This window comes from Aptenodytes patagonicus, chromosome 15, assembly GCF_965638725.1.
Source record: "Aptenodytes patagonicus chromosome 15, bAptPat1.pri.cur, whole genome shotgun sequence".
In the NCBI taxonomy this organism is placed as follows: domain Eukaryota; kingdom Metazoa; phylum Chordata; class Aves; order Sphenisciformes; family Spheniscidae; genus Aptenodytes; species Aptenodytes patagonicus.
In genome coordinates, this window is record NC_134963.1 from 12,895,226 (window position 1) to 12,913,449 (window position 18,224).

Genomic DNA, 18,224 nt, shown 5'->3' on the forward strand with positions numbered 1-18,224 from the left:
TAGTCTGGGCAAGATTCTGTCTTTTACTCCATAAATGGTTTAATATGTCTTACGTTACCACCCTAAGGATCAACAAAAAGTGGTTACCCAGTAGTGATGGATCTCCTGTTAGGAGTGTGGAAAATTACATCTATTAATAGCTTGAGATTTTCTCCTGAGGGAGACCTATTGTACAGATTTAATTGTATTTCTCTCAATTCATCAGCTGTTAGTAATTACATCCTGCATTTTTGCTATAGAAAAAATGAATCTAAACTGGCTATTAAGATTGTACTTAAATAAATCATAGGAGGGAGAGGAAATTACAATGCAAATAGTATCAGTCTTGTAAACAATTTTAATTCACTACTTAGCTATTCATTAATTAAATAACATCTTCAAAAAATGCATTCTGGAAAATGTAGCAGCCACACTGAAAGCAGTGCTGGTCAGTTTAGCTTAAAGTAACTGATATATAATTTTTAAAGGGTTCAGATAGTAAGCAGTTTAGCTTGTCAACCAACAGTTGACAGAAATGCTGACTTCCCCTCCTTGCTAGAAGACGTCAGCCTTATAGTCTGTGCTTTCAAATAACCTGTTACAAGAGCAGTGTTCTTGTTCAGCTTCTATTTTGAAACTTTTTTTTTTAATGACAGCTGCAGTTCCTCTTGCCTCCTTTTCCTCTTTGCACACTCCACAGTTGACCTCTAGTGGTATTGGATCTTCCAGCAGATACTGTGGTTTTCCACGTTGCCCTCCTGTGCTATAGCCTCAAGTTACTCAGTCAAAATCCCTGTCCCTCATTCTTCTCTGGGGACAATTATAAGAAAGGTATTTTGTTCTCAGATACAGTAGTCTGATTATCCTGTCACAGTGAATAAAAAGGAAAAAGGCACTGTTTACAATGGCAAGGTAAGGCAGAAAAGTACTTCTTTTCATCATCATCCTGTTTCCTGGTAAGTGGAGATGGTTTCAATGGAGAAAACTGGTCAGGCTGACATGTGCAAGGCTTGCTGCCCTCTTCTGGTGTCATCAGGGCCATGCATTGGATCTCACAGCTGCCTCTTAGATTGAGGTTTTCACCTTTTGACATGATGAGTCCTGCAGGAGTGGAGGGAAGAAGGTGCTTTATAGATGGAATTGATTATTTTAAACAACAGTGTTTTGATTAGGATTAACTGGATCAATTCAACAGGCACAGCTTTTGAATTGTCAGTTGCAAAGGCAACAGTGCTGATCAGGTTCTCTGAATCTGCAGAGGATCCCTTGTAGCTTTCAGATTGTGACAAATGGATTGGAACTCAACACTGCCGAGTCTTCTGGCTACTCTTGCCCAATTTTCTGGGAGCGTTAGCACTTAGTATGCTTTTTGTTTATGATCATGGGAAACAGTATCATGGCCCATCAGAGCATTAGGATGGGCCTAATCATTAGTTACAGATGAAAATTTACAGCCACGTTTTGGCGCACATTGTGGGAACATATTTTTAGTCAGCACATCTCAGTCTCAGCATTTGATGGGAACCCATCATCTCCCCCCGTAAGGTACCAGGGAAGGTACTCACCTTGTAGAAACAATTTTACTCCTGATAGCTACTGAAGCTCAGCTTGTTGGGTCATGTGCAACAATCAAAGGCAGCAGCTCTCCACAGCGGGAATTCAGTTTTAAGGATGCAAAGTGATCTAACCTTGTGGGCCCAATGTTAAGGATTGCAATTGGCAGCCGCTTCTCCCGGGCAGCAAGAGCAAACCTGTAACCAGAGTACACCTGCAGGAATACCAGAAGACAAAGTTACTGGCAGCTTAGGCAAAAGAAGAGCTACAGAAAGGAGTAAAGAAAGTAAAATAGTTGCGGTTGGCAGTGGGAAAAGGGGCTGTATGTACATGCTGTGTTAGGCAACTACGCTTAATTCAGGTAGAATATTGCTTCATTCAGGAGTGCACAGAAAAGAACAGTTTTTAACCTCTGTCAGTGAGGGATTTGCGGTTTCACAGAAACTGAAACTTCATAGTACATTGAAGGGAAATGTCCTTGTCTTTTAGCAAATCTCTGCAGCAGTTTTTGTTAGTTATCATAGGTACTTAAATGCTTCTACTTTGATGGTTCTCACATGGCCCAGCTTAGGTAGTACAAGAATGAACCTAAGGCATTTCAATCATTCCTGTACAAAGGATTATAAGCTTAAGAAGTGCAAGCTCAAGGAATTTGTCTCCAGTATCCTGAAGCCAAGAGAATCACAATCGGGCAGCCTTGGTTTTTATCTTGTTCTGGGAGGCGTTAGTTTTTTTTAATGTAATAGAACTTGTTCCTGGAAAAATTTCTCTTATACAAACTCTACTCCAAAAGCTTCCACGGGTTAAACAACAGGGGTTTCTAAACTACCTTACCTCATAGATAAGAGGCTAATGGAGAAAACACATTGTGATACAAAGGACAATCCTAAGCAGCAACCAGAGATATTTCTGCTCTCTTCAGAATTTAATCAGGAATTAGAGGTCCTAAAATCTGGTATTTCACACAGTGTGCCATGAGGCCTAGAAAGCTGCCAAAGGCTGAAAAATTCAAGCAAAAAAATGTGGGGTGGTGATCTCTGCAGGACTGAATTGTATCAGGTATCTTGGCTTTATGGGCAACTGCGAACCTACAATGTACTGATGGAGGAGGTAGCAGAGAGAGGTCTGAATATATGAATGAAGTTAGTTATAGCAGCATGAAGTAGACTGGCAATAATAGAGTGACAGGGAAGCCCAAACAGGCCAACTGTGAAGCCAGGTTCCAACCACAGTAAAAATAAAATACAAAGAAGCTCTGGAGAGGCCGTTTTGATCCACAAGCAATTAGTAGTCCTAAATTGTGGGAACAAGGATTGTTGCAGGCAGAGTAGCACAGAAATAGGAATGCAGTGTGGGAGGAAGACCTACTTACCTGCATAGAGGATCCTGCCACCAGCATGGAATCTGATTCTGCCAGGCGTTGGTGCACAAAATTCACTTTTTCCTGGCTCACTGTGTCTCCAAAGAATGTCACGTCAGGCTTCAGGATTCCACCACATTTATGGCAGGCTGGGACTTGGAAATTACACACCTGCTCATCCGTCAGGAAGACATCCCCATCCGGAGCCACACCAAATGCTTCAGCTTTCCAGGTAGGATTCAGAGCTTCAAAGTGCTCCTGAAGCTCAGAGCGCAAGATTTGGTCTCCACAGGCCAGGCAGAAAACCCTGAAATTCAGAGCAAAGTCTTAATGGAGAGTTTCATGTCAGCTGAAGATCTGGAGTCTGTAACTTATTCCTTAGGAGGCCTGGAAGGTCTGTTGTCATTATCCACACTTATTTACCAAATAGTACAGGTCAAGGAGCTGTCTTTCTACCTCCAATTGTTGCTTTGTAGAATGCTCTAGAGGAAGTGTTTTTACCTTTACCGTGCATCCTCTCTCCCAGTTCAGGCTGTGCTTTTTCATCTGGAAACTTTGGGTGATCACAGCCAGACTGTGGTGGTCCCTCTCCAGTCCACTCACCTTGTGCGTGTCTGACACTATCCCCTCTGCTTAGCCCTGGATAATCCTTGCATCCTCAGGATCCCTTTGTCCTCTTCACTAAGAGGACATTTGCTGTAGCAAGGAAAGGGGGAATTCTGACTGATGCAGGCTCCAAGGGAAATGATCCAAATAATGCTCCAATAAAATGGAGTGGTGTTCATGTTTCTTAAATACTGTGCTGTGAACAGCACTGTTTTGTTATCTTTTCCTCCACCCCAGCCCAACACCACCTTTGAGCATGTCATCTCCAGGAACATAGCATCGACATTTTGCCTCCTTTCTCAGCAGCTAACACTGCACCTGCTTGTCAGTCACCCTGAAAAACAGACCGGAGGATTAACCATCCTCCCTCTGCCAACAGAGGGTACCTGTGTGTGCAGCCGTGCAGTTCTGTCATGCGCTGGCTCCCGGCTTTGGTGTGAAGGGCATCCACATTCTGGGTCACCAGCCAGTGCAGCTTCCCCAGCTTCTCCCAGTCTCTTAGTACCAGGTGTGCTGTGTTTGGCCGGTGGGAGGAGAACTGGGGCCAGCCCACAAAGTTCCTTGCCCAGTACCGCTGCCGGGCACTGGCACTACGAACGAACTCAGCGTGCTGGATGGGCCGTCTGTCTGTCCTAGCGTAGAGCCCGACACCTTCAGAGCGGTAATCTGGGATCCCCGATTCAGTTGAAATTCCAGCTCCAGTCATTACAAACAGCCTCTTGGAGTTAGAAACAAAGCGCTGCAGCTCCTCTACTTCCACAGGATCTGGGGGAAGACAGGCTGGCACGAAAGCCAAGTTTGGAGAGGTCCTGGATACAGAATGGCATCTGAAATGATGGAATCTGATGGCTCTGCAAACTCCTGACAACTTCATGGCAGAGAACATGTTCAGCTAAAAGCCAAGAACAGAACACGTGGCAGGTGAAAGAAAGCAAAGAGCATGTCCTTAATTTCATTTTCTTGGGATTCTCTGGAAAATGATGCTGATAAGTATTCTTTGCTCTTTTTTCTTTTTAGTAAATAAACACAAATTACTTTGGAAACGTTAACTAAAGCCCACCGTCTGAGGACAGTGCTCGTATGTCCCTTTCACAGAGGGTAACACTGAGAACTGCTCAAGGTACAAGGACAAAGTTAGGACCCCTGACTTGCAGGATTCCTGCTCTTCTATCCTGGTGTGAAGGATGGCTGCCTAAGAGGACTTCTAAAGAGCCCAGAAAGACCTAAGCATACAAAGTCTTTCCCAAGTATGTGCAACAGGGCAGAGAAGAAATGGCAGGGAGGCCAAGCACCCCACCCCAGAGGCACTGTCCATCTGGTTCCTCCCCAGAAGAGACCCTTGTTCTGCTTTCTTTAACAGTCTGCCTGCTCCAAATCAGTCCTTTCTATTTACCCCATCCTTTGCACGTGTTGTGGGAAGGGAGAGAAAAACAACCTTGAAATGTTGCTCTTTCAGGACAAAGGCTTTGTCTGGAGTTATTCCTGTTTTTTTTATAAAGGCCTGGTGCAGAACAGGCCTTGAAATGGGACTGAAGATGATTAGGACACTGCCTAAGTGCCTCTGGCACCTCCTCCTTTGTGGGTGCCACCTCCCCAGAGTCAGTGGAGAGGTGGAGGGGTACTGCTTTGCTTCTCCAGCAGGAACCAGGGGGCTTGGAGAGAGAATGGCTCACCCAAATGTGGGGGGAGCAGAAACAACTGCCTGGCAGGTAGGAATAGGAGGGATATCCTGCTTTAAGGGAGGAATGGCATGCCCTGTTGGGGACAGGCAGGATAGCTTTGCTGACAAGTAGCCTGGAATTGTGTGCAGGACCTGTTGTGACAGGAGTGGATTGGTTTGGACCTTGATCTTGTTTGGTCCTTCTAGCAGTCTGTCGTTCTCCCTTCTCCATTATCACTACTTTATTTTTTTCTGGGCCTCTCTATGGTTTTGCATACAAAGTACAAAAAGTTTTGAAAGAAACAGTACTGAGAATTGACTGACTGGTATTTCTCCCTACCACCATCTCCCTTAGCAAAGGGGGCTTGTATGAGATCTGGAAGATGGAGGAAGGGCTTTAATTACTGATAAAAGGGGATCATCTCTAAAGAGTGATTGCAACAGGCCCCAGATAGTCTGGTGCTTAAAGCTTGCTTGGTAATGAACACCTGGATGCAGATTCATGCCCACTCACACTTCTGCCCTCACCACCAGAAATTACTGGGAGGACACCTAAGGGTCTGGGTCTCACTGGGAGTCCTCAGCCAGCTGGAGCAGATCCCTTTCGGGTGTTACAGGCAGTGGTTTGAGGGAGGGCTCTGTGCAGCTTGTTCACTGTCAAATGGTTAAAGCATGTGGGCAGTTTCATAAATGCTGCCTACAGGAAACTTGCAGCACCTACGAGATCTGTGGCAGCTCTGAGAAGTCAGAGGTATTCAAGCAGTGAGCTTACTTGTCTAAAAGGCTGGCACCTAAGTACTTTTGATGACCTGTGCTTCAGTGCCTGGGTGGTTTTTAGATTCCTGCTGCATCTAAATTGCTTTGCCTCAAGTCCCCAGCCCCCCTCAAGTACCAGTTCTTACAGTAAATGGAGCAATATTTAAATACATTTAAAGTTTGGGTGTTCAGCCGTAAGTATCATGATAGTAAATTGATGCTCGAGGCAAAGAGTAGATTTGTCTCAGTTAATCTCCAGTTCTCAAGGCTTTGCGTCGTCAGTTGAATTACAGGGAAGACTGGACTTCCTCCATAGTCTGAATTACTTTTTGAATCTAAGCAGTGGATTCTGTTCGCAAGGATTTTTGCCTTGTTATGTTGTTTAGCAGGAGTTGTGTTGGGCATTCCCTCTGAAGAGGTTTAATTTTCCATATGAATTAATTAGAAGGGACAAAGTCCCCCAATAAACTGTAATTTGCTTTGAGAATAACTTCGGTCATGATGCTCCCCAAAGGCTGTTAAGCCAGCCTGACACTATTTAAATTGCTTTAACTGATGAAAAATCTCCATTCCTGTCCCTTATCATCAAAAGCGCTCTCAGAAGGAAATGTTTGGGGAGGGAATGAAATGGAGATATAATATGGGTTGGCCCACGGGAGAGAGAAGGTGATGGGTGGGCCCAGCATTAAAAATAACAGATACATTTGAGAGCCGCTGTGAAGCGTAGGAGTAGGACAGTGTAGGAGAGAAACTTACAGAGTATTTCCCGTGAAATGCAAAGCTGCTTTTAAAATTAAAGTGCTCGGATTAAAAAATAACAACTACTATACATAATAAGTGAAACTCTTTAAACGTACCTACCGAGATCCGAGGCTACAGTTTGCTTTTAACGCGTATCCAAAATGCTCCACGGAAAGAGGTCAGACAAGTTTAAGGTAGGAGATAAACAGCTTTCTACAAATGGTAGGGAGGGACCCCACGTCATCCGAGTCTCTTTTGCTGTAATAATGACGCGGGGAGGGGGAGGGTAACAGCCGAACCGGACGCATCTAATGAAATAAGAGCGATACGGTGAATAATGCCTGAAAACTTACCTTTCATAATGCTGCCGTGCCCGACCGCGGAAGGAAAGGGCTGGCCTGCCGGGAGAGGAGTTTTCTGGGAAATGTAGTTCAAAGGAACTAAGCCCCAAGCACAAAGACTACAATTCCCGTGCTTCAAAGAAGGGAAAAAAACGAGTTCCTGACACCTGATAAAGGCAAATTGAAAACACGAAGAGCTTCATAGCTGCCCTCAAGGAAACATGCAAGAATAAAATCAGATTTGATTTGATACAAATGCAAGTAATAGCTTTGATAAAATGCGTTGTAGATGCTTGTCCTTATAAAAGCATGCATTTTCTTTTCACTGATACTAATAGGTTTTAGGCCTAAAACGTGACTAAACACATAACGGAAGAAAAAACCACTGAGGGCTGTTCAAGGTATCTCTTCTAGCTCAGGAATTCCCCGAGATGTAAAGTGTTGGAGGCTCTGAGAGTACACCGGGCTGATACGCTCGCCCTGTTCTGGCACTCTTCCTTTGGTACCTGCATTTGGCCCCGGGAGAGATGGACCTGTCTGGCAGTTCGGATGTTCATAGTTAAGCACATCTGTGACGACAGGAAAAAGGTTTGGCAGAAAGATGTGGAAAGGGCCCGTGGCAACAGGGGTGGACAAATAATGAAAAACTGGTCCATTGTGCTGCAGTTAGTGTGGCCAGATAAAACCCAAGAGGTCAGCGTGGGCCAAGTGATCTCTGACCAACTTTCGGAGGAGGCACGGATGAAAAATGAGAGGGCGGTTGTTTGATCTGGCTGAACCTCTCCCAGGGCATCGTCTGACACCCTAAGCCACTTCAGTATTAAATTCTTTGCCACCAAAGGGCTTGTACCGGTCGTGCAGTTCACCGACTCCTTCCTGGGCTCAGTCTACCGTTTGCCTTACCCGTTCCCGATTTGCTGGAGTGGGCTGCTGCTGGCTTGGGGAGCGGACTCAGTGAAACCTGACAGCTGGCGGGGGGGAGCAGGGAGCGCTGGGGTGGCGGGACCGCCTAGCAGCGGGAATGAGCTGGTGGATCGGTGTGACTCATCTTTGCAGGACCGCACCAATTGCTCCCGCCCCTCAGCGCCTCCTTAGCGGCAGGGATTTCTTCCAGCGTTTTCCAGTTGATCCAGCAGATCCTCCTCTCTAAGCATGGAGCGGGCAGGGGTGGCTGCTCGCGGTGATGTCTTGGAGTCCTTGGGTGAACGTGGTCTGCGGTGCTCTGCAGAGCTGACACCACGCAGCTGGTTTCCAACCCCAGGGCCGTGCTGACCTGCCTGCTCCCTACCCCGTGCTCCCCGGCAGGAACTGATTGTGCCTCTCTGCTTGGTGCGGGTGGCAGTCTCGATAATCGCATGATAAACTCTACAAGTTGCCTGGCAATAAGGGGTTTGGTTTTTTTCAAAGGAGTCTTACTTTTTTTTGAAGATCGAATAAATAGGAGGAGGTCCAGACAGCTGCACGGTAGCAGCCTGGTACTAGATGCCCACCTATTTTACACACCGTGGGCTCTTTCTAATTGGACTGCTTTTCGAATGCGTTCTCCAAATAGCTCCTGCTCATTAGTTCAAGACATGGCAGGAATTTAAAAGCCGTTTTTCTTGCCTTTTACAGTTATTTCAAAGCCCAGAAGAGCCCGAGCGCGTATATAGCAACGTGTAATTTTGCGATCAGAAGGGAAAAGCGCATCCTGCTCGCTCGGCGGTGGTGCCAACCCCGCCCATCCCTGCCGCCCCGGTGCCCTGCGGCGCTGTGGGGCACGACCCTCTTTTCGGCAGTTTCGTGAGTCTTAAATGACTGTTGGGCCGTTAGCGCGCGTTTTAAGAGTGTAAACGTGATTTCAAATCGTTGGGTGGTGACTTTGCTTCGGTGCCACCGGGGTGGCGAGGGCAGCCCGGGCCCGGCAAAGCCCGTTTCCCCCCGGGGCTGGGGGGGGGTGCGTCTGTGTGCGCGCGCGCGCTACCTCCCGGGACGGAAAACGGCGATTTTGGCCAACAGCCCCCGCCCCCGGCTCGGGCCCTCGGCGGCGGGACAGCCCCTTCCCTGGCGCTCATTACCATAGCGGCCTCCCGGCACCCCCCGCGTGCCCCGCCGCCGTGCCGCCCTGCCTCTCCCCCCCCCCGCCTTCCCCGGTAAACCCCCCCCCCACCGCCCCCAGCGGGAGCGCGGGGTGTGGGCGGGGGGCGCGCGGGGGCGCGGGCCGGCGGGGCGCGCGGGGGCGCGCCCTGACCGCGGCGGCGGGGCGGCGGCGGGGGGGCCGGGAGGGCGGGGGTCAGCGGCAGCTTTGCGCAGTGGCAGTATCGTAGCCCGTGAGGTTAATCCGAGGCGCGATTATTGCTAGTTGAAAACTTTTCCCAATACCCCGCCATGACGACTTGAAATATAGTCGGCATCGGCAATTTTTGAGAGCCTCTTCGGAGGCCGCATTCACGCGGTTAAAGACAGATGCTGGGAGAAAGGGGAGCCCCGGGCTGGGACGCTTCCAGCTGGGCGGGGATGCCCGGGGAACGACTGGGGCTGGGCTGGGCCGCCTCGGGGCCGGCCGGGGTGTGCCGCCCTGGCCGGCTGGCGGAGGGCCCATGCTGGGGCGCCGCCGGAATGGGCTGGCGGTGCGCGGAGGCGGCGAGAAACCGCGGGGAGCTGCCCGCACTGGCGTCACGCCTACTTTGCATACTCCTTCCCAGCAAGCTTCGCGGCCGCTCCGCCGCTCGGCACGGGGGGGGGGGGGGGAACGGGGCACCCCGCTCCCGGCGGCGGGCCGGGGGGGGCACGGCGGCGGGTGGGGGTCGCCGCCGGGGGAGGCGCGGGGGGGCGCGGGGGAGCGGCGGGGCTCGCCCCGAGCTAGGCGGCGGCCCCGGGGCGAGGGGCGGTGGCGGCGGGAGAAGAGGGTCAGCTTTGCGCAGTGGCAGTATCGTAGCCAATGAGGTTAATCCGAGGCGCGATTATTGCTAATTGAAAACTTTTCCCAATACCCCGCCATGACGACTTGAAATATAGTCGGCATTGGCAATTTTTGACAGTCTCTACGGAGACTGAATCTCGGTGTGAAAAACAGAGGAAAGAGCGAAAAGGGAAAAGCATCGGTCTGACAACCTTAGATCTGGGAGCTGGCGCTGGGTCCCGCAACTGCAGGCAGACCGTGGAGGTTTATTACGCGGGGATACGAGGGCTTTTGTTCTCTCTCGTCGCTGCCGGTGCCAGCCCCTGCCAAAAACATGGTTTAATAAAGCGGGGGCGCGTTTACATAAAAAGCTCGGTTCTTGCCTTTTTCTTTCAAAGCTGCTGAAGGAGGAATTGGTCTGTGAAAATGGAAGAGGAGGTACTGGAGAAGCATTTCTCGTGTAGCTCTTGCTGAGGAGGATCCCCTGAGGAGCATGATCTCTCAGAAGGTAGCTTAGGCAGCGAGGAGAGGGCTGGCATTTCTGGAGCAAGTGAGGGGAGTGAAAGTCTGAATCGTGCTTGACTGGCTCCAGAATGGCTACAAAACCTATTAGGGAACAGCTTTCAGTGCACAGTGCCATAACCTGCATTTTGTGTGGGTCTGTTAATGTATATCCATTGGCATCACTTGCTTATAAAACAAACAAACCAACCCTCCTTATTGTCAAAGGAATCACAAACCTTTACTCTGGAAAAAGCAGTTGCTGAGTTTGGTGTAAAATCCTATTTTATAAGTTAAGTAAACCCCATCCATTTCTGTTACAGATGTTGTCTTATTTAATACCTAAGTAGACGCTGTGGAGAGACCATTAACTGTCCACCTGTCCCCTTCAGGGCTGTAATCTCAGACTGGCTGCCAAACAGAGGAGCGATCCAAGCTCATTTCGTAATACCTCTTATGAAAAGCACCGTTATTTACAGCAGACTAAATCTATGTCAGAGAAGAACAGGTACGAAACTACGCTGACTTGTAAGGCCTGTTTAGAGCTTACCTGTGCACTAATGACAATGGCACACCAGCTCCCTGGGCTGAATCTCCGTTGGAGCTGGAAGCAGCTGCCCTCTGTCACTTTGTGTGAGTTAGACATAGCTTATGTTGCTGAGAGGTTACCTCTGAAGTTCTCTGTATGGTTGCATGTGCCATCCGGATGCTCCTACCCTGCCTATGAGACCCTGAGCCTGGCAGCTGTTTTAAACTAAAACTAGGCAGAGTAGAAAACTTAGTAGCCAACATTAATGTTCCCTCTTCATCAGGTTTATTTGTAACGTTCAGCTATGCTGGGGTATCATACACAACGGTGACCAAAGAGTGACAGTGAAACCTCCTAGATTGCATTTTTCCCCCATTTGTACTTCGTTGCTAGCGATATCAATTTGAAATCAAAACCTGAAGCACAGGGATGCCATTACCCTTTGGCAGAATAAGCCACACTGATAAATACCAAAGGCACATGTAGTTTACAGTGAGTAATACAGGTCATGTAATTGCTTGATTCATATAAACTGTGTTGATAAGTATTGGGTGTATCACTTGATTGTTTCTCGTCTCTTCTGCCAAATCTGTCTGTGATAATACGCTGGCGTGGTGCTTTCATTCTGCATCGCAAAGTCATGTCCTACATCTTATGCTAGAAACAAAGTTTGTTCGTTTTGCTGTAATAGATCCTTCCAACAAATGTGAAGCTGGACCTTGAATGGGGAAGTTGCATGTTGAGATTTACTGCCATTGCCTTAAGCCTAAAGCTCTGCCTGAATGTGTCTTTTATGCATTCACCTGAAGAAAGAGCTACATCCCCTTGCATGATGTCCATGTGGCACAGCACAGAGGACACGCTGCAATGAAGTCATTGTCATTGCTCTGCAGTTTCAAGTCGCTCTTTGGAAAGTGCACAGGTAAGCTCTAAACATGCCTTACAAGTCAGCGTAGTTTCGTACCTGTTCTTCTCTGACATAGATTTAGTCTGCTGTAAATAACGGTGCTTTTCATAAGAGGTATTACGAAATGAGCTTGGATCGCTCCTCTGTTTGGCAGCCAGTCTGAGATTACAGCCCTGAAGGGGACAGGTGGACAGTTAATCCATCTAGTCTCTGGGTGTCAGGTGTGTGGAGGTCAGTGAGTTACGCCACCCTTCTATGGAGCTGGTCCATAACTGGTAAACAATGCTTTGACAAGAGGGAAAGATGCCTTGAGCAAGTACTCCGAACGCTTGGGTTGTGTGGAGCCAGAAGTCCTGAATTCCAACATTAGGTTGATATTGACTCATTGTCTGACTATTTCCAGCTCCAAGCCCTGTTTCCCATCTGTAAATGGGGGCAATAACTTCTTGTCACACCTTCTGTGAAAGATAAGGGTAAGTCGAGTCATAATGTGTCTTAGTCACAGGGCACAACGTGAGAGGAAGCCCCATGTATTTCTCTGCCTTCGTTCCCTAGCGCTTCCCATCTGGCACCAGTTACGAGGGATGTAGCCGCTCTCAGGGTCACTTCCCCCTCAGTCCTGCCAGCAGCCTCTGGGCACGCCTTGGGTACGCTGCTCTGGTGGGAAGGAGTTTGCTGGAGGTGGCCATCACTGGGGAACTGCAGCTGCTTCTGCCGGCAGCTGCGTAAGAATGGCGCTTGAGCAGCAAGCAGGTGTTCATGAGTCAGTAAGAATTTCAGAGGCAGAGAGCAGGTAGATGATGAGAAAACAGGAGTTCCAGGGCATTAGGAAGGACAGGAGAGGGTGAATTCAGCTTGAGCCCACACCACTGAGCAGTTGTCTTAGCAGCTTGGGTTTTAACCTGCCCCTGCTCCTTAGGCTATCATGGGAGGGTTAAGGACTGACAATTTTAAGTAAGAAATGTTAGTGTGTGAAGAAGAATTCAGTTATGAACAGCGCCTGGCTATGAGGAGTGCAATGAGAATAAGGTTGGTTCTAAAAGCCATTGTTACTAGAGGATAGTATCACTCACGTGACAGCCCTGCCTTTCCACCTCACTGACCCTTTCATAGCAGTGCTGAAGCTGTAAGCAAAGCTTTAGAGGCAATGACTTCTTTTTTTTGACACTGAGCAGCTTGGACACAAGCTATTTCTTGTGGGTGCAACCCTAATTGGTGCTATGACATGTTAATTTCAGCCCTGAGACAGAATAGAGACTGCTTTCTTGATTTGCACTCACTTCCAGACTCCCAAAGGATGCTGTAGGAAGCTGAAGATAAAAATTGCATACCAGGCTACAGTATGAACAGAGCACAGTGGGGGCACTTTATTTATGCAGAGGTAAAAATACAACTCAAGTCAAGACAGATGCCTGTCACATGTTGCAAGAAGAAACATACAGATCCCAGGAAAGGACAATGTTTCTGATGACCTTGGGTCCACTATGCTGCCAGCGAATGCTAGTGGTTTATGTTGCTCCACCTGGGGGGGGCCACATCCTGAAGTCATCACTGTGCAGCCAGTGATAGGTTTTGAGAACATGTAACAGTGCGTTCAAATAATGTTTTAAATTTTGCTCAGGGACCAGCAAGGGGGGTGTCAGGTGAGATCCGTGGCATTGATGGTGAAGCACAGGGTGAAAGTCTTTGCTTATATTTGTATTGTACTTAGATGTAAGTAAGGGTGTCATTTTCTGAGAAGTCCTGGATCTGGAGTAAAACCTGGAATGAATTTCCTGGAGGCTGTTGATTATTTGCAAGCTTTGGCTGCAACTAGGGAGGGGATATTTCCATGCCCCCCTAGTGATTGTTCTCATTATAGCATTTCTTAACACAGGAAATAGTGATGTCTGTTGAATTGTGTTAGCTGGGGAAACTGGGTGTGTTTGTGCCTAGAGAGTGAAAAATAAAGCACTGAAGATTGCTAGCAGCTGACCTCATGTTCTCTGTTTTTATGAAAATGCAATCCTGTAATCTAGGCTAGACAACAGGACATGTGCTGTTCAGCTCTGAGAACATTCTCTGACTCGGTAGTAATTTTGTAGGGAAAAGTGCTACAAGAGTCATGTTTCCTGGATCCTTAGCTGTTCCCACACTGATAGTTTTCGGTGTATCTCTCATCAGATTAGGAGCTGAACACTTGGGCTGAGCAGCTGTTTTTACTGCCATGTCGACTTGGCCGGAGCACGATGGTAAACACTAGCTCTGATGAGGGTGGAGCTGCTCTGTGGTTTGGGCAAGGCTGAGGACTTTGCTGCTTTGGAGCGTGGTTTGCTAGTGGTTTGCAAGGAAAGACAAGTGGGAAATGGTGGTTCAAGACGCACTATCACATGATAAATCCAGGAGGGCTGTTACACCTCCTTAAACAGAGCAAAAGAGAAGTGGTTGGTGGCTTTCCTTTATGGTGGCAACAGCTTGTGAAAATTGTTCAGGAAAGGTTTCACCTGCCCAAGCTTTCCTGTGGATTGGGCAAATCATCTGGGGCTCAGAAACATCCATTTGTTCAAAGGCTTTTGGGGCACAGAGCGGCAGTGTGCAGGGCTCCTCCCGGGCAGCAGCACCCCAGCCGAGCCTGGCACGACTGCACCGCTGCCCTCGGGGGGGACGTGCCCCTGGGCAGGGTCCTGCTCCCCGAGTGAAGAGGACAGGGTTTTGGGTTGTGTTCCTGGCCAGGCACCGGCAGCCTCGGACGCGCATGGGGTCGCAGGCCGGTGCCTCGCCCGGGCGGGCGTGCAGGACGGCTCCTTGCGGCAGGGCAGGCTTTGCCCCGGGGACGGAGCCCCGCCGCGAAGGCAGTGAGCTGCGGCCAGGCCCGCGGGCGGGCGGCGGCTCCGGGCCCTGCTGTCCCCGCCCGGCATTTCCCGGAGCACCTTTCCACCCCAGGGCCTGCGCACCGGAGCGCGGGAACGCGGCCGGGGCCGGGACGCCGAGTCCCCCCGCCCGGGGCCGTCCCGGCGGGCTGGCGGCTCCCGCTGCCGCCGGCAGGGGGCAGCGCCGGGCGGGCGCGGCGCGGCGGGGGCGCGCGCGGGCCGCGGGCGCGCGCGGGGGCGGGCCGGGAAAGTTGCGAGGCGCTGAGGCGGGCGGCGGCGGCACCGGCACCGGCGGCGGGGCGGGCGCGGCGGACCGGGCACGGCGGCACCATGGACGACTTGGGTGAGTTCCGAGCCGCGCGCGCTCCCCGCGGCGGGGGGCGCCGCCCCTCAGCGCCCCGGGCAGTCCCCGCGGCGGCCGCGGCCCGCCCGGCCACGCTGCGCCCCTCAGCGCCGCCGCCAGCTCTGCGCCCTGGGGCTCGGGCCGGGCCTGCCGGCGCCCGGGGACGTGTCGCTCTCCGCGGACCGCGCAGGCTCTCCCGGCTCGCCGCGCGGACCGCGCCGCCGCCCGCCCCCAGGCCCCTCGGCTGGGCTGCCCTGGGGCCGCCGCCACCCGCCCGCCCGCGGTCCGGGCCGTCGGTGTTTGTCCCGGCTCTGCCCCGGCTGGGAAAGGCGCCCTTCGGTCCCGTTCCCCGGGAGCAGCGTGGAGCGTGGTCGGGTTTCGGCAGACACCTCCTCCCCTGCCGCTGCCGCAGCCTCTGCAGCCTATTCTTGGGCGAGATCTGTAACTTCGCATGGGTATAGAGTGATCACTGGGGAGCCCTCGGGGGTAAGCTGAGCACAGCCCCTGCCCAGCGTGCCGCCGGGCTCAGAGCTCATCCTTATCCTCCCTTTGCTTCTCCCAGGTGTGCCGAAACCTTCCGAAACGGTGTAGCAGGGAAACGTCAGGCAACTGGTCTCACTGGAAAGATCTAGAGAGTTTGAGTTCCTTTGGTACCACGCCGGAAAGGGGGTGGATCTGCCAAAATCTCTTGTGCTCTGGGAGACATTAGGGTGACTGAGTTCCGCTTATGAAACTGATTAAATCAGACACTGGGGAGGGGCTGCGATCCATTACTTCCATCCTACCTTTAATAGAAACCAGGCGTTCTGTTAAGATGTGCTCCAGGAAAATTGCAGTTTTATTACTGGACCTGGAAGCTCACGTTACAGTGCTGGCATAAAGTGGTGGTCACACCTTCAGAAAACAGACTCTGAATTGGGCTAATGATAAAACTTACGGGGCAAGGAGTCCCATCAGCTGCATGGCTGCCTGGTGAAAGGTGCACCATGAAGGATTCGTTCTTAGGGAGTGAAACCTCACCCTCTGCCCTGGTGAAGTAGCTGGTGGTGCAAACAGTGATTTTCTGCTGCAGCTTCTTCTCACAGTTACTGTTTCTTTAAGTGGAGACAGTTCTGTTTACCATTTCTCATATCCCTCAGCCTGGTTATCTCTTGGAGATTTGGTGCTGCTCCTACAGCTAGTTTCTAGCGTGTTCAGGAATGCGCTGCTAGTCAGAACAGGATTCACCCAGTCTGTGTATTGACTTGCTGAGTGGCCCTTCAAGGTGAGCATACAGATAGCATTGTGTAGGGCCAGTTTAGTGTCTCATCAACATGCTCTTTAACGAACCATGGGAGCTGTACTGTGCCCACTGCAATTGTTGCATTCCTTGGACAGTGGTAGTGTGACTTTCCAGTTGTCTGAATAGGCTACTGCAGTTTCAACACATTTTTCCTTTCCTCTGTAGGAGGATTAGAGGTGAACTGCAAAGAAATTCTGAAAAAGATCTGAATTTGTGTCTGTTTTGTTCTTCTGAGGTGTTAAATGTATTGGCACAACCAAAAGTTAAAGTTGGGATCTGATTTTTAAAACAGAACTTTTTGTCTCAGCAACTTGATTTCATCAAGTCTTAATTACACCATGGCTTTCTCAATTTTTGTGCAGTCTTTCAGACTGGACAAGACCTGATTATCTAACAGTAAGCGACTGAACAGAAAAAGTTGGACCCTTTATTTCTCTAAGCTTTTCGTTGGTGTACAAAATTCACCACGGAAAGGCACACCAGCTATTTTCCCTCTGCAAATCATTGTTGGCCCCCAAATTGCTCACTTATTTTTCTAAAGCCATTCACCTTGGGATGCATAAATAAGGGAACAATGCTGTGCTGATACAACTCCCCTGAAATAAGTTAAACTTTTGAACTGAAGTGAGAGTTGTTTGTTTTTCTTTCCTCATTATCTATGGGTGGATTATCTGAGTTGTGGATTAACTGTGCCATGGATACAGACGTCTGCGCTGGCTCTCCAGAGTCAAGCTGGTCCGGCAGGAGTTGTTGGTTCAGGCACAATGCCACGTGGACATAGCTGCACTGCTTCCAGGGCCAGTTTTGGCCCAAAAGTAGTTTAGCATTGAGCCTGAGCTAATACGCCTTGCAGGTTCAGAGTTGATGTCACATAAAATCAGCTTAGATATTTCCACACCATGCTTCTGAATCTGTGTGGTGCAGAAATGACTAGTGACTGATGGACCTTGCTGGGCATGAGGGAACACGTCACAGAGCCCATTGGGGTGTCTGTTCTTAACTCCCTTAATTTATGAAAAATCTCCTCCCTCTCCCTGGAGCTGATGGAGTTGATCGGTGTGTACTTGTGCACTGTAAAATGGAGGTCCAGAAGTATCTCAATTTCATGCTGCTTGGGCTGGAAAGGTCATGAAACATCTGTGAGAATGGATTTGTGTTGCTTTGGGGATTCATCTGGAGTTGAAAAAAACTTCATTGCTTTTTTTTCCCCCCTCAGTGTTGAAGAAGTGGTGTTACAGTGCACAGCTCACACAGGAAACAGTTTCAGAGCTCTGCGGGCAGAACTCGCGCACCCCATTGAGCTAGGGGAGCCCCTGTGGCACAGGACACTCAGTGCTGGCTCTGGGTGTAAACTAGAATAGAACACTGTGGGAAGGGGGGGGAGGAGGAGGCGGTGAATTCGAGCAGCTGACCAGACTTGTCCAGATTGTCTTCCTCGAATCTCTCTAAGGAAGCATATTTTGCGGATGTGCTTGGAGTTTGACGGGAAGCTTGGTGAATGAGTTTGCCGTTCTGCAGTGTTGTAAATTGGCACAGAGAGTAAAACTTTGTCCTAAAGAGTGAAAATCCTAACTCAGGGCTATCGCCCCTTTCAGGGGATTACCAAAGCGCAGCGTGGTGGTGTTACATGCTGTGCTTCCAGCATGCAAGTGACCAACCGCACATATTTGCTTCAGGCAATTTGAGATATTGAATTAGATGTTGAATTATTCTTGGTTCTGTGGTGCTACCCTGTCGAAGAAGTATGTGTGAACAGTCCATGGGGATCTACTGGTTGCGGAGGAAGAAACCTAATTTGTGTAGCGTGTCATGTATTTTATGGTGAGAGGAGTAGGAGAACGGAAACTTTACATTTGCTTTAGTCAGATGCTGTTTGATTTTGATTTTGACTGTTTTTTACAGCCTTTTTCTGAAAGGGGTTGTTTGCAAACACTA

General features: G+C 49.7%; 2 protein-coding genes and 2 non-coding genes across 6 annotated transcripts in view; 3 read left to right on the forward strand and 1 right to left on the reverse strand.

Moving 5' to 3' along the window:
- Positions 1 to 320: 320 nt before the first annotated feature.
- On the reverse strand, positions 321 to 7,050 carry SIRT4 (sirtuin 4). Of its 3 annotated transcripts, none has more exons than XM_076352963.1 (5): positions 7,010 to 7,050; positions 3,886 to 4,391; positions 2,906 to 3,200; positions 1,545 to 1,747; positions 321 to 1,080 (listed from the first exon to the last, which is right to left on the reverse strand). In XM_076352963.1, exons 2-4 carry the CDS (start codon positions 4,383 to 4,385, stop codon positions 1,583 to 1,585), a joined length of 960 nt encoding a protein of 319 aa, XP_076209078.1. In that variant the 5' UTR covers positions 4,386 to 4,391; positions 7,010 to 7,050; the 3' UTR covers positions 321 to 1,080; positions 1,545 to 1,582. The 3 variants fall into 3 exon arrangements, with proteins under 3 accessions (XP_076209078.1, XP_076209080.1, XP_076209079.1); XM_076352965.1 differs by lacking the exon at positions 7,010 to 7,050 and adding an exon at positions 6,777 to 6,968; XM_076352964.1 differs by lacking the exon at positions 7,010 to 7,050 and adding an exon at positions 6,773 to 6,968.
- A 2,227-nt stretch (positions 7,051 to 9,277) lies between these two features.
- On the forward strand, positions 9,278 to 9,418 carry LOC143167696 (U4 spliceosomal RNA). Its single transcript, XR_012996586.1, has one exon. It is a non-coding gene; the product is annotated as a U4 spliceosomal RNA (small nuclear RNA).
- Positions 9,419 to 9,888: 470 nt separating this feature from the next.
- Positions 9,889 to 10,029, forward strand: LOC143167695 (U4 spliceosomal RNA). The gene has a single exon (XR_012996585.1). It is a non-coding gene; the product is annotated as a U4 spliceosomal RNA (small nuclear RNA).
- Positions 10,030 to 14,953: 4,924 nt separating this feature from the next.
- Positions 14,954 to 18,224, forward strand: part of PXN (paxillin) — a 45,664-nt gene continuing 42,393 nt past the window's right edge. The window contains exon 1 of the mRNA XM_076352942.1: positions 14,954 to 15,007. Within this exon, the coding sequence (XP_076209057.1) occupies positions 14,995 to 15,007 (13 nt within the window). The 5' untranslated portion in view covers positions 14,954 to 14,994. The remainder of the gene's footprint in view (positions 15,008 to 18,224) is intronic.